General features: G+C 46.5%; 1 protein-coding gene across 1 annotated transcript; it reads right to left on the reverse strand.

Moving 5' to 3' along the window:
* Positions 1 to 936: 936 nt before the first annotated feature.
* On the reverse strand, positions 937 to 22,191 carry LOC135915934 (E3 ubiquitin-protein ligase MARCHF3-like). The gene is made up of 4 exons (XM_065449122.1): positions 21,607 to 22,191; positions 6,714 to 6,823; positions 5,544 to 5,767; positions 937 to 1,209 (listed from the first exon to the last, which is right to left on the reverse strand). Exons 1-4 carry the CDS (start codon positions 22,034 to 22,036, stop codon positions 1,047 to 1,049), a joined length of 927 nt encoding a protein of 308 aa, XP_065305194.1. The 5' UTR covers positions 22,037 to 22,191; the 3' UTR covers positions 937 to 1,046.
* Positions 22,192 to 22,570: the final 379 nt, after the last annotated feature.

Here is a 22,570-nt window from a genome sequence, read left to right on the forward strand (position 1 = left end):
ACACCTATCATTTAACTTTCCATTGACTGTTTCAATGTCTTTACTTTCCAATCGACGTAAAGTATTTTCAAACGATCCTTTTGCACACATTTCACTCTTTTTGCTCTTCGTCATTTGTTGGCACAAAACTACGAATCAATAGGAAAGCACAGTCCACAATGAAAGCTGGAAGTCAAGATTTTGCTTACAGGCAAAATTTAGTGGTCTCCGCGTAGCCTGCTGCTCTGCACTGGACAACAGGCGATGGTACTTAAAGCACAGTGATAAATGACAACGCGAAAGGAACGAAGGTGGTGTTTGGTTTTTGATCATGTGGCGCTACTAAAGCCGCTTGTACAGTGCCGTGGCAGCATGCGGCTTCAAATTTACTTGTTGCCTTTCAAGTTTCGACTAAAGTACTGGGAGAATGTACGTCTGCGTGGTGAAATAAAATTTTCACAAACCCTTTTTGACTTGGGCTTGATTTAGTTTTAGACGCTGACTGACTCAACACTTGGAACTTGTTCTAAAAGCATGTGGTCTACATGGAAATGTCGAGAGGTAACAGGTGGAATTTATTGCCTATCTAGATAAAATTCTGCAAGTAAGTCGATAGTCGTTATTAGCACCCTGACCTTATTCTCCCCAACACTCTATCAAACACATCGTCAATACCAGAAAACAAGATTAGAAGAGAAAAACTAGAGGGAATCTATCTCAATTTCTTTCATCCACTTTTCACAGCTCTTGCTCTTATTACATACATGCCTGCTGGAACCAATAGGAGCAAATGTTTGACACCTGAGGTTGGTAGACTTAGTTCCGACGTCTTGCATGACCAGGAATGATTACCCTGAAGTGTCTTGTTCGCCGATTTTGCATGTGGTTGAGTAACGTGCGCAAGCCGCCCCAGGACACAGATATCGGTCTGCCCATGAACGTGAATGGAAGCACGAATGGGTTTGCAGGTCCTCTTTTAATTTCTTGCCCAAAAAACTACTTTAGTAGAACCACATTGCTCGCATTGGCTGGCGCAATTCCGCGTCCGAGTGCTTCCACTGGCGTCTTCATTGAGCGCTGCCAGAGGAGATCTCGGGTTCTTGGGTTCCCTTGCCGGCCCGTTGGGAGCCGAAGAATGACCAGAGTCGCCTCCTGTTTTCGCCGGCTCCCAGCACGAGCTTCAAGGAGGCGCTGCTCCGTCGCCATTTCTTGTACGCTCTGACAGAGTACCTGCAATGGTCCACGGTAATTTCTCTGTTATGGGCTTTTACATGCAAAAACCACGATCCGAGTATGAGGCGTGCCATAATGGGGGACAGCGAAAATTTGGACCGCCTGGTGTTCTCTAACGTGCGCCGAAATCCGTGTCCACGGCAGTTTTCGCATTTCGCACCCATGGAAATGCGGCCGCCGTGGCCGTGATTCAATCCCGCGACCTCGTGCTTAGCAGAGCAACACGATAGCCGCTGAGCAACCATGGCGGGTCGCGGGAATTTGCAAACAAAAAACTACTGGCTTTCGATATGTATGTCGCTTATTATTGTGCGCGTGTGTTGTCCATAAGAAAACATGCAGTTGAGAGAGTATCCAAAACAATGCGGTCGTTGTCTTAAGAAAACCAATTAAGAAAACCAATAATAGACACTTGCTATAGCCTGTAGTTATATTATAATCGTTCGGAAAATACTCCAGACATACCGGCACAGCAGTAAACCTCTGAGAAGCAGGGCGCCAAAACTGAATTCTATTGTATATATACTACACACATGACACAATGATTCTATCTATTCGCCAGCAACACAGAAGAGGGTATAATTTGCATGAAAGGCCGGTAGGTACGCATAATTCTAATAATTTATTAATACCGCGATGGCAGGATGCAAGAGTTTTCAATTGCTGTTTCCTAAACCACTTTTACAATATCATAAAACTTGGTATATTGTTGGTAACGGGCGCAAGTAGTAATCGGAACACAGAATTAGTTGAAAGTACACTGCTTCGCGTGATCAAAAGACAAAAGGGGGAGGGGGGAGAAATTTACTGTGGCCCACCTGTTCGATGAATTGAAGAAAAAAAACACGCTGTGGTTCGTAATTAGAAGCACTTGTGTGAGATCGCAACGGGATCACCGAGCTCAACCAACGCCTCCTAGATTGCGCAAGGCCGGTTCACTTTGATCCATGACGTCATGCTACCTTGGTCAATTGCAACATAATCTTATAGATATATTACCGAATAAGCCACGGTGATTTCGTCGTGGCCGCTTTTGAGTTTGGCAATGGAAATTTTGGACCAAGTAGTATTATCTCAAAAGGCAGAGCGCACAGGCCTCCTACCTAGGTGGCGTTGGCTGAACCCCTAGTTTGATGGGTTTTTTCCGTGGCTGCATACAGCCCTCGTGTGGAAGTGTGTGGAGGAGGCGCTTGTTGCCTATGGCGGAGACAAAAGCCTTTCTGGCTAGTAATTAAAGTGCACAAACTAGCTTTTAGATGTCCCGGCTAGCACCGACCTATTAACAAAGTAATAAGGCCCAAGATAAGCTAAAGATACATGTATTGAAGCATATCATGAGAAGCCAACACTGACACCAAGGAAAACATAGGGGAAGTTACTTGTGCATAGGGGAAATTACGAGTAATTTCCCTATGTTTTTCTTGGTTTGAGTGTTGGCTTCTCATGATATGACTAATAAAAATCGGGTTCTCGGTTAACCCCCTTTCTTCTCACGTATTGAAGCAATCACTTTCTATTTCTGCTTTGCATACTTTCAATGTTCGTCAGCTGATCTCGCATAATAAGAACGGGAAGAGCGGAAGAGGAAGGCGCAGGTGGGAAGGAGGAGGAAAGACCAAGGCACGTTCTTGGCTGGCGTACGCGCTAGCTGAAAACAGCCCATCGGCAGCAGCCACCTCCACGTCAAGCACGGCCGCTTGATGGATATCCATCGCAACGTAGTTGCGCCCAGGATACTAGGGATGGTGGGGGTTGCTACGGAGTTTGTACTTGTGAGCCACGATAAAGAAAATGTATAGTGTGTCATAGTATCATTCGGCATAGTGGGTGGCAGAGAGATTGCCATTTTTGTGTCCGCTGATGTGGCCGCAAGGTTTCGTGATTCACGGGCGACATGGGGATATGCTGCGGGTTACGCAAGAGAGCTAGCGCTGACTTTCATAATCTTCTTCAGTGGCTCATGCCATAATTTTATTACTAGCTGTTTCGTAAGTATAATTTTATGAGAGTGCTAAGCAATCAACCTGGCCGAATCCGGGAGAACACTGCGTGCGACGTTAGTGACTGCGGCAGAGCAAGTGAATTCCCGCAGTCTAGTGACTTCAGACTGTCTGCGTTCCAGGAAGTAGTCAGCTTCCTTTTTCGGGTGCGTCGACGTTTCGGGTGTCTTGCTGAACGCGTTAAATAGTTCAGGCCTTTCTTCGCCGCCAATCATAAAGAAACTTCACTTTGGGTAAATGTAGTTATAAGTGAATCTTATATACTGTAGAAGAAACCTTATAGCAAAATTGTAGAGCTGACAATTGTCCAATTTTCTTATTAGCAGCGCTTAAAGGTCACCTTAGCAGAGGAGTGCGCCTTGTGGTCCGCGGATATGAAGTCATTCCCAATAAGTCACCTGTGAGATTTTTCAATGCGTAGCAGGCAGCCGCATGCGTCGGCCGATTTCGGATGTCATGCGGAGGAGCCGCGCTGGTTATCAACGTTCTGGGTCATGCGTCACTTCCGGCAACCTCTAATGGAGGAGTTTCTTCAGTTTATGTGTAATAACCGTTCCCATTTGCCATTGCATTGTGAAGTATCAATTCATATTTCAATTGCAACTTTTTCCACAGACTGCCCTACATACGTTATGTATTACAGCAATACGTTATGCTAGGTTGTTACGCGGTTCGACATTTTGATGCCGTTGGTTTTTAAACACTAAAAGATCTCTCCTCGTGAACTAGTGGTAAACTTGTGTAAAAATATCAAAATTTCTTCACAAAATGGTAGCCGTATACACTTTTATTCCAGTGGAAGAAAAGTAAAAAGAAATGATAGTTTGGAAAACATAAGCCTAGTGTGAATCTAGAACCACTTGTACACAGCTATTGGTTCTGACGTCATGCATGCACGCGCAAATAGAGTAAAAAACTCAGTTTGGCCAATTTAAATGTAGCGCTCGCGCAATGTGGAACATTCGCGATTTGAAGACAACGGTTGCAGGAAAAAATTCGAACTTCTGCCCGATATGCGAAGCACCGTTTGTGATAGGAAATTAGCAGACAGCTGTACGAAGTAAGGATAGTAGTTTTATCGGCCGCATAAACTTGTGAACATTCGCTTACGAACTAAATTCACAATGATATAATGTGTAAGCGTGAGTCGACGAGGACGTAGAAATAGACACACAGAGACAGCGCTGTCTTTGTGTGTCTGCTTCTTCCAACGTCCTTGTTCTGTCGCGCTTACACATTCTATCATGCATTCAAACTAACTAGCCTCGTCAACATGTTATAAGTAAATTAACCAGCACGCTGTCACACGCGCACCGGTAAAACATGAACACATCTCGCTCGACGACAGCGGAAGCTGTCTGTGAAAACGCTGGAGATAGGAATCGCGGCAGGCAGCCGCGGACCAATTGACCTCCGTGCATTTGTCGCTTCAATGCGAACGAAACGTCGAAAGCACAGCGCATACAAACCTACCGACATTATGCGCACTGTGAAAACATGGCAGATCGCTTTGAAGATGAAGCTCGCGTGAGCCCGCACTTTGGCCACGCCGCACATGAGCGCCGGCATCGCGTCCCTACACGGCGTCCGCCAACGATGTCTTTTACGCCGTCCGCGATTCGCGTGGCCAAGTAGACGCCGCGGTTGTCTCCAGTCTGTACGGAGTGGCGGTACAGTGTACTAGATACAGTGTACTAGTACAGTGTACCCTATTTTATTACACTGTAGTGGCGGGTGAGGAGGACATCAAGGCACCCTAGCAACCGCCAGAGAAGAACGTCCCTCCTCCCTTGCCTGACCCCCCGCCTCGCAAGCCACAGGAGAGGGCATGCATGCGGGCGGCGTTCCTGGCTCGCGCACGCGAGATGGAACCGCGTTCGCCGGCTCACCCTAACACGCTTTCAGTCGTACGAAACCTCACGGCGATGCAGACGGTGATGGCAGAAATGCGCTTGAAGGCTCCAAATAACTGCCATCGCAATAAAATGTAACTGTTCCGTTGAAAATGGTTACGTAGTGATGATAATGTAAGAGGTTAATATATTTATAATAAGTAAGAGAGAACGCTTCCAAAGGCAAGATATCAGATGGGAAGCGAAGTAAAACCAAGTGGTCTTAGCACACATACACAATACACATACCCAGTCGTCCCTGCGGTACGTTATCTTTTATACTTCGCAATCACCGGCACCTGCCCACTTAAACACTCGCCCCTCAATCGCAAAAGAAGTGGCTGCACTAGCGGAGAAGAATGATCCGCATTAAAAGCACAGCACGAACTACCACGCAGCTCTTCGCACCTGCTGCATTCACTCGATTATTCTTACTCACACGAAGCTGACGAAGGGAAAATAGAGCCACAGGAAGTGCAGCACTGAAAGCAGCACTACGACCACGGCGGCCATGTTATTTCCTACCCGGGCAGGAAGGCGCACCGCGTACAACCAGGCCAGAGAAAAAACGAAGGCAGTGCTGATCACGAAGAGAGTTCCCAGTACCAGGTAACCGAGCACTGGGCGGCGGGCTTCAGCGTCCGACAGCAAGCGCCATGCCGGCTGCAGGAGAAAACAGAGGAAAGGCTGGAAACTAAATATTTCGGCATGATTACCCGCCTGATTGGGACAGTTGGGAATATATGAACAACTCTAACCAAAAAGTAGATTTATTAAACATTGATCATTGACCTTGACTGGCCCTCGGAAAGGTTACGCTAAAAAAGGTTACCATACACAGCGATGGTAAGCTTCCCTCTATACCCTCCCTCCTATTATGGGAGCAATCTAAAAACTCATCTCCGCCACCGCAGCCATGGGTAACAATTGAAAAAGGAGCGGAGCTGTCTCCGGAATGGCGGGTTTAAATAATCCATTTTCATGACTGTAGTCTTTCTATATCTTAAAGAGGAAAGGTTGCACGGAAGAGGGCAAGGAGAGTACTGCATGCGAGAAAGCTTTCGTAGGCAAGATTGCGAATGGTTTTTAATGAGCAGTGCAGATGACAGGAGTATGATGAGAACAATGTAAAAATGTTTGAAACAATGCCACAGGAACTCGGCTCGCATGTTAAGGAGGTGTAACAGGCATGTACGAACGTGAGTGAGTAGAATAATTTGTGGTACTATGGTACGGCACTTGTGTGCGTCCCTTATGAACATTTCATTGGAAACAGCCACGTTTGTGTGCACCGCCAGTAAAACATACTTGGCTCCTTACTTTTGTTACGGCGGGGAGGTGACGTAGTGAAGTTCTGTCAAGCATTTAGAATTTGGGACAGCACGTAAATAGGGATAAGATATATTGCAAGTGTGGTATGTACTCAGTCACCGTTGGCGCTTAAAAAGAAGCTGTTCTCGCATCTACTGCTGCGAAATATTGCCAACGTGAACGCCGTCAACGCAAGACTTACGCTGTGTTGGACAGCACCTTCGAGATCAAGATCGCGATGACGAATTGTACAATCGAATCCATGGTGACTATAGACAGAAGTTATCTGTAAGCTTACCTTTACTTCCTTTTTGACAGTATACTGGAAGTGGCAGACGTGGCACTGGGGGTTCACCGTGCGCCGAATCCACAACTCAAGGCACTCCCTGTGGACGAATCCGATTGTTCCTACAAAGAAGCAACGCAAACAGATTCGCTAGTTTTGCTATATAGCTGCATTTTTATTTATTTATACAGAAATAGCTATTGCACGTTCTTGCCAATATCGCAAGAGCGCCGATAGGAATATAGACCTCTCCATCTTTTTTTGCCTTCGTATTTTGTGAAGAATTCCATCCAGCACGCAAACCTGCAATATTCGGCAGATATTACGCGGTGCTAATTAGGGGTCTGAAGGTTTGTGGACGCTACCGACTGGACGTGCAAAACTTGACACAAGAAAGAGGTGCAGATGAACGCGAAACGTGCTTGTTTGCGTAGGTTCTGTGCAGCTATTTTTGGGTACGCTAAATGAGCTTGGATGCGCTACCTCTCTCCCATTACGCTCGGGTGCTAGATACTCACTTTTGCCTTGCGATAAGCAGCCCATTTACGTGCTTTTTTTCATAGCGTGCCAGAACGCACGGATATCTTTGACAACGCCGCTACTATGGAACTGGCTACAGACGGCGCAGTGCGCTGGCACAGCAGAGAACACTTTGCAATAAGTAAAACGTGAGGCTGCCCACATCACTTCCTGACGCGTGAGGCCTCCGATGCATTCTCTCAGAACAAAAAAAGTGCGCTATTAGACATCCTATACAGAGGAACCTCTGGCCAAAAATCACCTGCTCCGCTCCCGACTGCACTTGCGTCGCAAAGACAAAAAAATGCTGAGGAGAGGTTTTCCGTCAAAATTTGCGATGCCTTCCCGAAACGCTACAGCTCCATATGGCGGCTTAAGCTATTGTTCTTGTGCACTCAAACCTTTCAAAGCTGCGAGCTGCGAGCGCTGTAAACTCTGTCTCATGTTTTCACACACGAGCAGGCGGCATGCGAGCGAAGCAGCTCATGAAAGTGGATCTGCGTAACGCCAATTTAAGTGTAAGGGTGTTTCACGTAACTTCGACCAAGGAATTTAGGGAAGCGGTTAAGCGCAACCGAAAGAAACCAACGACATTTGTGGACATGTGGCGCTCCTTATATATGATTTATCTTTATATTCCGTCTTATTGGTTAAATAACAATGATAAATTATGTAAAATTGTCCATATTCACTTCAGGGCCAAATGCGTTTCGTTACGTTGTCGAGGGGATTCAGAAACAACCGATCCACTTTTCTTTGGCAGCGTACATGCTGTGTGATCTTTTGCAGAGTTTAAGAAATGTCTGCCAAATATGGAATAAACCCACGCGACTACGCTCATGCACTATCGTATTGCCACCTTATCAAGCGTGCTACGGTTGAAAGAACCGTGCCCGCGCATCGTGGCGAAGCGCGTGGCAGCGGCTGTAGGCATCGGCTTCACAGTACGTGAACATCTTTTGACGGTGGCACACGGAAAGGAAGCGCCGTCCTACCTCATAAGCGATATGCTTGAACCATGGCTGACAGCACTGCGATACGATAGCGCATGAGTGCAGTCACCTGGCTTTATTTCATATTTCCCAGGATTTCTTTACACGCCCAAAAACATCACCACATAGCATGTATGTTGCCATAAACAATTGGATCGGCCGTTTCTGAACCTCCCCACCCCCCACTACAACGTGACAAAACACACTTGGCCCTAAAGCAAATATAAAAAAAATTCAATTATTCATGTCACTAAATTGCCTATAAGCGCAATATCGAAAATGTTTTCAGGAGCGCCCCAAGATGACAAGCCACACGTCGTTTGTGTCATCCAGCTGCGGTTAGCCTCTTTTTCATTAATTATTGGTTGAAGTTACGTGAAAAACCTTGTATATATGCCCGTTCAGCTATCACTGTGGCAGTTTCTACATGCTGCATGTGACTCCTTAGCTTCTTGAACTCAAATGTATAGCAAAAGTTTGATATCCAAGCTAGGTAGTCCTATCCTGCTCCAATAAACTATTTGAAGTCAGAGCAACGCCCGGTTAAAGTGACTGCGAATATATCGTAAGCCAGATGCACATGACTTTTCGATTCATTATTGATTGACCTCGGTAAACGAGTGTTCCGGTGACTCGAACCCGAAGAAGTTTTACATTCAGGCAACGCGCTGAATAGCAGAAGTGCGGGGACAAACGTGGTGACTGAACTCGGGCAAAGCGTTCAGCCAGTAGATCGCCTCCGCTCCGGTGCCTTTGTGTGCCGCCTGATATTGTGGCACATAACCATTTCACTCTCGTCCACCGAGTCAATCGGCGATGACCGATGAGCGAAACCGGTAAGTGATCTACTCCACGCGCCTCGTCTCACGTAAGAAAGACTGCGGACCTCGGGTTATAATTACGTCGTCAACATGCAGACTAGTGACGTCATTCGTGCCACCTCAACAACGCTTCCGAGTTTTCACAACGCATTCCTCCACTCTGACAGGCCTATACTGCCTACACTAGCGAAAACGTGGTCATGTTGGTTAGGGCAAGTTAGATACGCCGGAAAGCCTGCGTGCGGATCTTTGCATTTCGTGTAATCCATTCCTCGTGCCAGTCTAGATTTAGCGGAATGCTGACTCACGTGGAGCGTAGTGCGGTGTTTGACCTGAAAACCTGTGTAAAATGAAACGCAGCTTAAGCAAGGTACTCCATGTTTGGTGAATGAAAGCAAGATACACTGCTCGAGAAGTTGAGCAAGTAGTTTCGAGACTTTTAGTTTTGTGAATGAACTCAGACCTCTCTCAAAGAAGATGCTGTTCAAATTTGGTTGAACAACCTGACTAAGCGTCAACATTTTCGCGGCACCTTGTCTGTTTCTTGTCGTACCTAACAAGTCCTTTGTGACGCCTTAAGTAGCGCGTCTGGCAATTATGTTTGAGCAACTAGCCCCCGTCGCAGCATTACTTACGTGGCACTCCCACAACCCACTGACTGTCACAAAAGATGTCGCCAAATAGCATAGCTTCGTAAACTTACCCTTTTCCACCGGCATTGTAGAAGCCGGAAGTGACATCTGCGAGGTACTCGCTACATATTTCAAGCGACCGGTTGTCACCAGTTTCTGACTTGCACCGGACTCTCTTAACCGTCCTATGCTGCTTATACCACGAAAAATAAAGCATGACGAGAAGAAATGGCTACGTAGTCTACTGAGGAAGTGCGGTCACCAAGATAGGCCCAGCTTTGGTAACATTACTCCAGCTTTGCTGCAGTGGATGCTGGTAGTCGTTACCCTCAGGGAAGTAGTCAGAAAATCTCGCGCAGTTTTTTTTATTAATAATAAATACCTTCCAACCGTGCCAAGGTATGAGTACTGAATTCTTCGAACTCGTGTTAATCTAATATTTATACATTATTTAATTTCGATGAATTGAGAACGCTCACCAATATATATTGGCCATGGCCTCCTGGCGTAGGGCGTGCATTTACATGGATTCTTCTACACGCAATGAAAATTAGGTGGGGGATCAGGGCACACCAAATATGCGCGAGTCCGTGTCGTGATCGAAGACACAGGGTGATCGCCATGGCATACAAATTGGTGCTATAACGTAAAATAATTCCAATCTGCTTCTATTCCAGAAGTCAAATTTATGGAACCACTGACGCCAAGCATCTGGCGGCAACCAACAGCCTTGTTTGAAAAGGCCAAGCAAACGCGCACCTTGTTTATAGAAGGTCACTTTGGTTGCTTTTGAAACGAATATCATTGCCTACATCGAGAGGTTTTTGTTATCTAATTGGCTGACAATGGGCGAGTTTCACGCTCACGCGGAGAGGGTACCGATGTAGCAGAGCCAGGACAGTGATAGTAGATAACCGGATAAGGAGGCTGGTGCCGGCATCTGCGATTGGTCCGCTTCTCGTTATTAGCTTGCTGTGGCTCGCCAAACATCGCAGCGGCATGCAACGGAAGCAGAAAAAAATGCCGCTAAAGCGAAAGCTCAGCAAAGAAGAGTTGCCAGAGCGATCTCTTGTACGTGCTGAAAGGGCTCTATAACGTTACACTGCCATGCAAGAAAAAAGGTTATTACGCTCAAATAAATCCATGCTCATCTGCAGCTCTTCTATTTCTTTCGGAACGGGGCAATCTGCGGCTATTCAGAGGAAAATTTAGTCTTGCTCGGCATATTATTGCACCTTTCACGCGTACACGTCACTTTGACGCAGTGAGCTTTTGCGGTTTCGTGACGTCGCGTGACCGGTAGGCGAAGTAGGCGCGGTCCAAAAGCTTTTGAGCAATAGCAGAGGGCTAATGGTTAAAAATGCGTCGAATCAGAAATAATTATATTTATTTCGGTCGGTCTACTCGTGCATAATCAGTGCGCACATGTCATGTCAAATGGGGCGTTTTCACTGTTTTCGCGACGGCGCGTGACAGGCGAAGTGGGGGTGGCCCAAATTTTTTTTTTCAGCAGCCCTGAAGGGCTACTAACGAAACTACCCACAGTGAAATTCTACTTGTTGAGACTGATGACCTTCCTGTATCTGTGGGGAATAATAATAATTGGGGTTTTACGTGCCAAAACCACTTTCTGATTATGAGGCACGCCGTAGTGGAGGACTCCGGAAATTTTGACCACCTGGGGTTCTTTAACGTGCACCTAAATCTAAGCACACGGGTGTTTTCGCATTTCGCCCCCATCGAAATGCGGCCGCCGTGGCCGGGATTCGATCCCGCTACCTCGTGCTCAGCAGCCCAACACCATAGCCACTGAGCAACCACGGCGGGTGTCTGTGGGGAAGTGCGAAACACTTTTCAATGAAAATTTAGTCCGCAATTTTTTGGTTTTGTCAACTAGCACGTCGGCTTCTTTGTGAATGCGCGATTATTTACCTATGTCTCCAATACAGATCGAAGCTCCTGGCATTCTAAATTGGTGGAAGCACCCCGAATGTCATCTGCTTGTGGTGTTGATAATAATAATTAGATTTCTTAAGAAAACAAAACTGTGCTTATTTCTTTTCTTTTATAAGATATTTCAACAATCTTTGGATCAAAGTGCAGTACAACGTGCATGGAGCCTCGTGTTCCATTATATAAATCAGGAAGCAAACAATTTGTCATTGATTACCAACCTATTTCTCCCACTTATATACCATATCAGATTCTGGAGCATATCATCTTATCAATCCTAGTTACCTTCTTAGAATTGCACTCCTCCTTTAGCTAGCCACAGCATGAATTAAGGAAATCGTTCTTATGTGAAACGCAGTTGCTCGAATGTTCACATTCCTTACACGCCATTCTATATATATATATATATATATATATATATATATATATATATATATATATATATATATATATATATTATATATATATATATATATATATATATATATAATGTTACACACGAGGTGTTTTGATGCAGAACCAGATGAATCTGGTTGATAGGCGCGGTTGTTGAAGAACGGTCTCGCGGCAGCTTGGCTCACGTCGTTCTCTTCCTTCTTTCATCTGGTTGTTTGCGCGGCAGGCGTGGTTCATGACAGCTTGTGACATTTCCCCGCTGGCAGACGAAGCCCGCCGGGCGAGTCAGTCATCTCGCGGATTGTAACGCCTCAGACGCGCGACGTGTGTCACTTCAGCCTTGGCCGAAAGTCGTCCACTGCTCGTGAGACGCGCAATGCGGTAGTTTACATCGCTGAGGCGCTCCAGAATAACGTAAGGGCCGACGTAGTGGGCGAGAAACTTCTGGCACAAGCCACGCTTCCGCAACGGCGTCCAGAGCCACACAAGGTCACCAGGATCGAAGTAAACGGGCGGTGACGCCCGTCATAGCGTATCTTGGACCGGTCCTGCGATGCTATGGTGCGTAGCCTAGCGAGGCGTCGCGCTTCTTCTGCTCGACATAGGAGCTCATCAATTGATTCGTTGTCATGAGCGAAGTAGGGAAATATTGTGTCGAGGGTGTAGCGCGGCGGACGAGCATACAGAAGGAAAAATGGTGAGTAACCAGTGGTCTCGTGTCTCGCGGTATTGAAGGCATAGGTAATGAAAGGCAAGATACTGTCCCAATTCTTGTGTGCTGAATCGACGTACATGGACAGCATGTTGGCAAGCGTTCTGTTTGTGCGCTCGACCAGACCATTAGTTTGTGGATGGTAGGGCGTAGAATGGCGGAAGCTACATGAACACAGACGGAGGGTTTCTTCAACCACGTCCGCGGTAAACAGTCGCCCACGATCGCTGATTACTATGCGAGGAGGTCCATGTCGGAGTATAATGTTAGCCAGCAAGAAGATAGAAACTTCTGTAGCTGTGGCCGATGGCAATGCGGCGGTCTCACAATAGCGGGTAAGGTGATCTACGCAAACGATAACCCAACGATTACCCTTGGAGGATCGCGGGAAAGGGCCCAGAAGATCTATACCAACTTGCTCAAAGGGGACGCTAGAAGGGGGAACTGGTTGAAGCAGGCCATGTGGCGCGTGTGGCGGATGCTTGTAGCGCTGGCATTTAGAGCAGCTGGCGACGTACCGTTCGATATCTTTCCGCATCTTAGGCCAGTAAAAACGTTCTTGAGCCCGGTAGAGTGTCCGTGTGGAACCAAGATGACCGGAAGTTGGGTCATCGTGCATGGCGTGTAATACTTGGTGGCGAAGGTTCGTGGGGACAACTAAAAGGTAGCGTGCACCGGTGGTCGAGTAGCTCTTCTTATACAGCGCGCCACCATCCCGTAGGCGAAAGCGACTGCCCGCAGGTGACTCCTGTGCTGCCGCGAAGAGCGGTTGTAAGCTCTCGTCCTTGTGCTGCTCGGATATGACGGTACCCATATCCGGAAATTCCGGGGACACAAAAGCGATGTACTCATCAAAATTGTCCGCATCACATTCAGTTGTTTCAAGTGGCATCCGAGAGAGACAATCAGCGTCAGCATGCCGCCGACCACTTTTGTAGCAAATAACGAAATCGTATTCCTGTAGACGGAGGGCCCAGCGCGCTAGTCGTCCTGAGGGATCCCGCAGATTCACAAGCCAGCATAGCGAATGATGATCTGTTACGACAGTGAAGGGGTGCCCATAGAGATACGAACGGAACCGTTGCACGGCGAAGATGACCGCCAGACACTCTTGTTCGGTGACTGTGTAGTTGCGCTCGGAGCGGCTCAAGGACCGGCTAGCGTAAGAGATCACGTGCTCTCGGTCGCCAACACGCTGAACTAGCACAGCACCGATGCCTACGCCACTGGCATCGGTGTGAATCTCAGTTGGTGATGAAGGATCAAAGTGGCGAAGAATTGGTTGGGATGTCAACAGGAACTTGAGCTGGCGAAATGATGAGTCGCAATCTGCAGTCCATTCAAAGGGAACACCTTTTTGGAGAAGGCGTGTAAGGGGATGAGCTATGTCAGGAAACCGGGGAATGAAGCGGCGAAAATAGGAGCACAAGCCCAAGAAACTTCTTAACTGCTTGACAGAGTTGGGTACTCTAAATGCTTCTACGGCCGCAGTCTTTTGCGGATCTGGTCGGATGCCTTCTTTAGCGACCAGATGGCCTAGCACAAGAGTTTGCCGTTCCCCAAAACGGCATTTTTTTTAATTGAGCACAAGACCCGCTTTCTCCAAGCAGTTCAAGACCAAATCCAAACGTTTGTTGTGCTCACTAAACGTTCGCCCGAAGATCACAACATCGTCTAAGTAGCACATGCAAACTTCCCATTTTAAGCCGCGTAATATCGTGTCCATGAACCTTTCGAACGTTGCGGGCGCGTTACACAACCCGAAAGGCATCACGTTAAACTCGAATAGTCCGTCGGGTGTTACAAATGCTGTCTTTTCTCTGTCGTCCTTGTGTATAGGAATTTGCCAGTAACCTGACCGTAAATCGATTGAGGAAAAGTAAGATGCCGCAAAGAGACAGTCGATGGCGTCGTCAATTCGGGGGAGCGGATATACATCTTTCTTAGTAACGGCGTTTAGGCGACGGTAATCAACACAGAACCGCCACGTACCGTCTTTCTTCTTCACCAATATTACGGGGGCTGCCCAAGGACTAGATGATTCTCGAATGACGCCTTTGCATAGCATTTCTTGGACCTGATCACTGATTATCTTGCGTTCTGATGGGGATACACGATAGGGTTTTTGTCGGATTGGCTGGGCGGCTCCTGTGTTGATGCGGTGACGAGTTCTGGACGCAGGAATTGATGGCGGTCCATTGTGCTGCGCAAAGTCGAATACCGAGGTATGTTTCGTAAGCAGGGCCATCAAAACTTGACGCTCATTATCGCTGAGTGACTTATCAATCATGGAAAGTATCTTCGAGCTCCCGGAGCTCGAGACACTGGTTGCTCCTTCATCGGGGAGTTCCGCAAGTACTGCCACCGATACGGGAGAGTCTGTCGGAAACGTGGCAATCTTTAGGCCTTGAGGTAGCACTGCCGCTTCAGTGGAACAGTTGAGCGCCCACAGCCCCGCGCATCCATTGGTCACTGAGACCACGCAGTGCGGAACTAATACGTTTTTCTTGAGGCAGTTCCGATGTACAGGTTCCACTGCAGCATCGAACGAGATAGGAGTCGGAGATGAACAGGCGACGGCAACACGCATCGCGGATAAGGCGGGCAGAACTGTATCCTCAGACACGCACAGCACACTCTCCGGGCAAGCTTCACCTTCAAAGAGCACAGGTGAAACACTGGTGTCGACACTGAGTTCTCCCGTCCGGCAATCAACATCATCAATCAACCAGATGAATCTGGTTGATAGGCGCGGTTGTTGAAGAACGGTCTCGCGGCAGCTTGGCTCACGTCGTTCTCTTCCTTCTTTCATCTGGTTGTTTGCGCGGCAGGCGTGGTTCATGACAGCTTGTGACAATATATATATATATATATATATATATATATATATATATATATATATATATATATTGTCGGTTAACCTTGTCGAAAGCCCTCAAAAAGTAAAAAAAAGATATATACAATATATATATATATATATATATATATATATATATATATATATATATATATATATATATATATTGTATATATCTTTTTTTTTACTTTTCGAGGGCTTTCGACAAGGTTAACCGCCACCTAATACCTCCCAAGCTTAGGAGCCTTAATACTGACAGCAGAATTCTTACTTGGACTTAGTTCTTTTTACCTAATCACTCACAGTATGTTGTTGCCAATAATTCTACATCACCATCGTCTCCTGCTACCTCCGGCGTGCCCCGAGGCCCTGTATTAGGTCCTCTACTTTTCCTCATCTATATTAATTACTTATCAGATTGTGTATGGTCTTCAACTTACCTCCTTGCAAATTGACTATGACGTTTACCGCGAAATTTTAAGTGACCTAGACGTTATTCTTCTGCAACCTGATATCTGTTATATTGCTCGTTGGTGCAGAACTTGGCATGTGGAACTAAACATTAACAAATGCAAAGTTTTACGCATTTCACGTACTAACGGACCTCCTGCCATATATAACCTAAATATCGCTAGTCCAGAATCTGTTAAATCCTATAAATACTTGAAAATTCATAAAACATCTTATCGATATAAGCTGGAAACATAACAAACACTTTATTACCATTGCTAACCACATGCTAGGATACCCGTATATGAACCTTTAGCCGGGCTCCTGTAAGCGAGAAACTAATAATGTGTAAAACGCTAGTGCGCCTAAAACTTGATTATGTATGCTCTACTTGGGACAAACGATAGCACAGCAATCAGCATTCGAATATAATTATAGCCCTAATAATAATTGTAAATATTCATCTCATCTATGGGATCTAATGCGCGCGCTGTTGCTTTGTCTCTGCGTGTAGTAGTTAAAAGAGTCAGTTTAAGGCGATATAAGCGTGCGTGGCCATGATACGCACACGACAAACTGCCTTAAAATATTTAGACTTGAGGGGAAAGCTTCGGTAACAAACTACAACACGGCAATCAGCACTCGAATACGACGAGAGAAATTATTGAGACATGGAAAATTCCCTTGAAATAAATATGGTTTGCGAGACAAATGACTGCAAGTATTGAACCTCTTAAGAGATGAGGGGGGAAATATGCGCTCACCGAGAGGTCATCGTCAGCACGAGACCACCACCAGGCACCTTACTGAGATGTGGGGGAACTTCGCGGCCGGAACGAAGCGTCCCCTCTCCGCCGGCCAAGAGGAGGAAACGCGCTTTCCGATCGCTCAAGGTTGCGCGGGCACAATAGTATAGCTCTAGCGTCTAGGAAAAGCTTTAAAAGGTGCGAGGGCGGCACGCATAGCGTGGGGAGCTAGCCACCAGAATAGCTATCTCAAGGACTGCTGTTGACGAGGGCGAAATACCTTCGTGTAATTATAATAACCCTAATAGGACTACTTTCGAAAGAACAAAAAAAAGAAAGGAAACGGCCCAGAGGGCTATACTACGAGAGCTATGACTGATAATTTTCTATATATATACATATATATATATATATATATATATATATATATATATATATATATATATATATATATATATATATATATATATTCATCTCATCTATGGGATCGCATGCGCGCGTTGTTGCTTTGTCTCTAAGAATCAAGGAAAGGAAAGCAAAATTGCAGCGCCGTGGTTTTAAAGCGCACCCGTGGTAGAGAAACGGAAGGCGATATAAGCGTGCGTGGCTATGATACGCACACGAAAAACTGCCTCAAAATAGTTGGACTTGAGGGAAATCTTCGTTAAGAAACGATAGCACAGCAATCAGCATTCGAATATAATTAAAGCCCTAATAATAATTGTAAATATTCATCTCATCTATGGGATCTAATGCGCGCGCTGTTGCTTTGTCTCTGCGTGTAGTAGTTAAAGAGCCAGTTTAAGGCGACATAAGCGTGCGTGGCCATGATACGCACACGACAAACTGCCTTAAAATATTTAGACTTGAGGGGAAAGCTTCGGTAACAAACTACAACACGGCAATCAGCACTCGAATACGACGAGAGAAATTATTGAGACATGGAAAATTCCCTTGAAATAAATATGGTTTGCGAGACAAATGCCTGTAAGTATTGAACCTCTTAAGAGATGAGGGGGGAAATATGCGCTCACCGAGAGGTCATCATCAGCACGAGACCACCACCAGGCACGGATTTAACAATTTTCTTGAAATGATACAGAATGACGCATCACGCTTTATATTATCTAACTACAATCGCACTAGCAGTATCACGTAGAATTAACGCATCCTTGCCATGCAGTCACTTGTTTCTCGCCGCGAAGCCTGACGTCTTACGCTTTTACATAAGATATACCGTCACCCAGCTTTGAAAGCTCAGTACGTTACGACCCCATCTTGTCGTTCAGTCCGCTTAGATCATCACCACAAGGTGCACGTTACTATTTGCGGCACTAACACTTTCTTTTATTCTATCGTCCCACGCACGTCCAATGACTAGAAATACATACCTTCCAATATCATTTCCATTTCAGACCAAGACCTATTTTGTGCAACCATACACAATTATTTATTTGATGATGCGTGCAGTACTTTTTATTTCATGCGCTGTTCTTCGCATACTACCTTTATTCCCGCTTTCTATTGTGTTAGCCTACCATTGCCTCCTCATGTGTATTGTAGACGTTATTACATTTGATATTTTGTTTCAGTTTGTTATGTACCCCATTCCCCTCTGTAAAGCTGCGTGTGATTTAGGAATGGCTTCAAGGAATGGGCTTCAAGAAGTGTTCGCTTGGCAAGGCTTCTTACGCGATGCAATGCTTCCTCCTACTTTATTGCTCTCCTACATGTCTAATTGCGGGTGTATTATGTCATTGATTGTATCCAATTACTCTGCGGCACGCCACTTCTCAGTGGCCGATCTGCACATGACATATTGTGTGCGGTATAAGAGAGACCGAATAAAGCAGCTCGAGACAGTCCGCTCTCCTGGAAGAATCGGTCACTTGGTCTCGCGTCCTTGGCGTTAGGGCTGCGCTCGCTCTTCTGGCCGCTGGGCCTGTATGTTGTCAGGCTCGGCGCACGAGAAAGTGCGATAGAAAATTCATGTGCCCGTATTCGCCGCTGTGAAACCGTTCCGTCCACGTTGTTAATTCAGCGCAGAGTGTTACGGCTGGGAAACAGTAGGTTACTCGTTCTAACAGGCTTAAGAACCACTGTATGGCTTCATGCACACATAGTGTTCCATTTGTTTCATTGTGGTATGTAACTGACTAACCGACCTAATTCTGAAAAATAAAGGTTTAGTGTTTCAGATACATCGTGTTTTCTTTTAAAAAAGAAACAGTAAATGAGAATACACTGGTTAAGTATTTTTCTCAGAACATTAAAGGGCCCCTGAAACGGTTCGGACAAATTTTGTAGGCGCGTAAGGTACAGCTTAAGTAGAACATTCGCACCACAATTTAAGTGAAGCGTTACGTATTAATGGAGCTGCAAGCGATTAGAAGTTACCCTCCTCCCTAGCTATGCTTTTCCTCCTCAACTCGCTCGCCGAGCGAGCGGCGCTAAGCTCCGCCTTCACTGGTTCAGCGTCACGATGCGACGTCACATCGCTCACTTCCGGTTGTTTAGGGGCACGCCCCCTCCCGCGCGAGACCTCTCCGCTAGCCGCTTGGCCGTCGACCGAGAGCTATCGAAGCAGCGTGCGTTGCGAGCATTCTGTCGTAGCGCCGAACGTGTCCGGTACTCCGCTAAAAACAGGCAAGCTGGTCATTTCGGCAAATGACTGGAGGCATAAACTCAAGCTGATGAAGGAACTTTAGCGTAGACGTACGTGAGCAGCCTGATCGGTCTGCACGGTCCAGACACTTGCTGGCGCAGCGCTTAACCAGTCAAACAAAGCGCTAATATTGCTCTAACCAAGTGTAAAGCATTTTAAACATTTAAAAATCAACGTGTTGATTACACTCCTGCGAAAAACACACACCAGCAGCAAAGAATACACTTCGTTGCTGCTACTGTGTATGGTTGAGCTCTGTGCCACCAGGTGGCTGCACCGTGCAGACCGTTCACATTTGCCCTTCTGCTCACCTCGTGGCTCATCCCGGCACAGTCAAGCGGCCAGACCCTGTCCCCTTGCGCTTGCGTTTGCCCTAATACTGGACTCGCGGTTTGCAGGTCGCTAGGTTTGCAGTCCACAAGGCAACAAAGTCGAATCATAGTGCTCGCGAAAAGACTGAGACCGACTCTGACCGCGGAGCTCTCGTCAAAATGGAGTACGTTGTAACACAAGCAGACGACACTTGCTGTGTGCCGGAAGTGCTGAAGTGTACTAAAAAACTATTCTTGTGTATTCTCTTTAAGTTATTTTCTTTTTACAAAAACAAAGTAACTAACATTCCAACTATTACGAGCATCATTTGTTCACCATAAAGTTGGAAAAATTATCGACCACGCGCCCTGGTCAGCCAATCAGATAGCTCGCCCATGTGACGTAATATGGGTTATTTGCATCATATGGGTAGGGGTGGCTTATAATTCCGCCGAGCAGTGCGCTGCGATCGGCAGCGATGGGTATTTTTAAAACCTTATAATAAATTACACGCTTTACGCAGAGCACTTAGATGCATCAATTAATGATCAGAAGAACCTACTCTAACGACTCAGTACGTTTGTAGAAAATCGCCAAAATCGTTTCAGGGTCCCTTTAATGTGTTTATTTCGCTTCATTGCGTTGATAACTTACAAGATAATATGAAATCCATTGGCCGTTCCTCTATTATTATTATTATTATTATTATTATTATTATTATTATTATTATTATTACGTTGATGTCATGGAGTTAAAACTATCTTTTTCCATATCTGGGCTGCTCTTTTTCACAGCATTTCTCGAAACATTGCAAGTTCAGCATCTAGCTGTTTTATAATAGGTTTTATCCCATCTTCACCGATAGATGCTGACAAAGCACCAGACAACGCGGTGAGCTGGCGCGGGAAGAGCAAGGTGGTGACTCGATCCACTACACTGTACTACCAGGCCTCCTCCCGTAGTAAGTATTGATCTTTTTTTTTTTACTGTAGAAGGGCAATTTATTGAAGTCAGTTGTTTTCCTTTGCTCTGTCGGCCGCTTTTGTGGTTGGTCGGTGGTCAGACTGGGCAGGGATAACATTCGCTTTATCTCTCGCTTGCTTATTCGTTCGCTCGCTCGCTCTTTTGTTCGTGCTATTCACTTGCACTTAAATCAACGTTAGTGTTTCGTGGACAATTCTTATTGCAGCTCAAATAATTTTTCTTTTTGGTTTCCCTTTAAGGGACAAATCGGTTAGCAGAGCGAGAGAAGTGAGGGTGAGGATAAAGATTCTAATAATATAACTCGCCCTGCGCGCCCTTCCAACTGCGCAGGTTGACCCTCTGACAAAAATGGAATAAATTGTGGTGCTTTACGTGCCGATGCAGCGATTGAGTATGAGCCGCACTGTAGTGAGTGACTCCGGATTAATTTCGACTACCTGGGGTTCTTTTATGTGCACCCAACGCACAGTACACGAGGGTGTTCGCGTTTCGCGCCTATCGAAGTGCAGCCGCTGCGCAAGGAATCGAACCCGTGACCTGGTGCTCAGCAGCGCAAAGCAACAGCCACTAAGCCAATGCAGTGGGTTTGGAACAAAGGTTCACTGCGCAGCTACAGGCTGTGCTTTCTGACGAAGATAGCCTCGAACCCTAATTAGACAACATCCATGAAGCTACCGACATCGCGTCGTCGGCAGGGCAGGTGCCCAGGTGTTCTGAACGTCACCATTCAGTCGCAATACGGTGGTGAATTCTGCAGAAAGAAATGCCAGTTCCACACACACTGAACCTTACTCAAGTAATCCTGCCCGGGACTTCCTGCAAATAAACGTCGATGCGGTGAGGGGGAGAGGGAGAGGCTCACTCACCACGGCAATGGCACGGCTCGAGCAGCGGCTCTCTCCCGGCTCCGAAGAAGCATATGCGGCACGTGGGTGCGCCGTCGCTGCTCAGGCTGACCGAGTCGAGCGACATTGGACGCGGCTGCTCGATCTCGTACACCGTGCAGGGGTCGTGGAAAGCCTCGCCCATCCGGGCAGACGAGTCTGAGCCGAAGTGCTCCTTCCCGGACGACTCGGTGGTGACCAGGTCTTCCATCGGAAGCACCACGGTCGCAGCAAGAGTGGTCAAGGAAGGCACCGCCGTGGTTCCCACCGTGGAAGAGACGGAATTAGCCGGAGGATCCGCCGCGTCCGAGTAGACGGCGGAGGCTCGAGACTGTGCGGGCGGAACCGGCGCCATGCCGCGGCTGCCGAGGCACGCGTTTTGGGAGCTCTCTATCGCGATGCAGCGACTCATCACTAACTGCGCAGCAGTGGTCGGCGTTGTGGCTGACCGCTTGCGGGTGTCCTTGGCTTGGTTGGTCCTGGCTGCAGAATGCTCGTTCGAGAAGCTCAAAGAAACACCGTGCAAATAGAATGCTATCGCTCCAACTTGAACGTGCTGTTCGCACGCGAGATCGCACCGCTTCGTCGTTTTCGAAATCTATGTTGGAAAGCCGACGCGATTATGCGTTAACCATTTTCGCTCTGCAGGTGTCCTATAAAAACACGAGACAAGATGGTTCTAAATCGTGGCACAAATGGTTGAGAACCAGATAGAAGAACACGGTTTGGTATGGTGCCTACGCATGTGGCTGAAACCACTACGGGGGATCGGCCATGAATCGGGAGCCGTAGGTAAAAAGAAATAATAGTGAAATTGAATTTTGCAACTAAAAATTATATTAAAAAATACTCATCCTCAATATCAATTTTTTACGCTCTAATATTTTAAAATGTGAAGTTAAGAATTTTGTGTTTATATTGAGGACAGTAGACGCTAAAACTAAGA

The sequence above is a fragment of the Dermacentor albipictus genome, chromosome 2 (assembly GCF_038994185.2).
Source record: "Dermacentor albipictus isolate Rhodes 1998 colony chromosome 2, USDA_Dalb.pri_finalv2, whole genome shotgun sequence".
NCBI lineage: Eukaryota > Metazoa > Arthropoda > Arachnida > Ixodida > Ixodidae > Dermacentor > Dermacentor albipictus.

What these genes read in the sequence shown, in the direction of transcription:
- LOC135915934 (XM_065449122.1), bottom strand. Translation starts at nt 22,036, where the DNA reads ATGAGTCGCTGCATCGCGATAGAGAGCTCCCAAAACGCGTGCCTCGGC. An exon ending in CGAGCCGTGCCATTGCCGTG is followed by an intron (nt 6,824 to 21,606) that starts GTGAGTGAGCCT and finishes GCTTCTTTGTAG; the next exon opens with GAACAATCGGATTCGTCCAC. An exon ending in CTGTCAAAAAGGAAGTAAAG is followed by an intron (nt 5,768 to 6,713) that starts GTAAGCTTACAG and finishes TTTCTCCTGCAG; the next exon opens with CCGGCATGGCGCTTGCTGTC.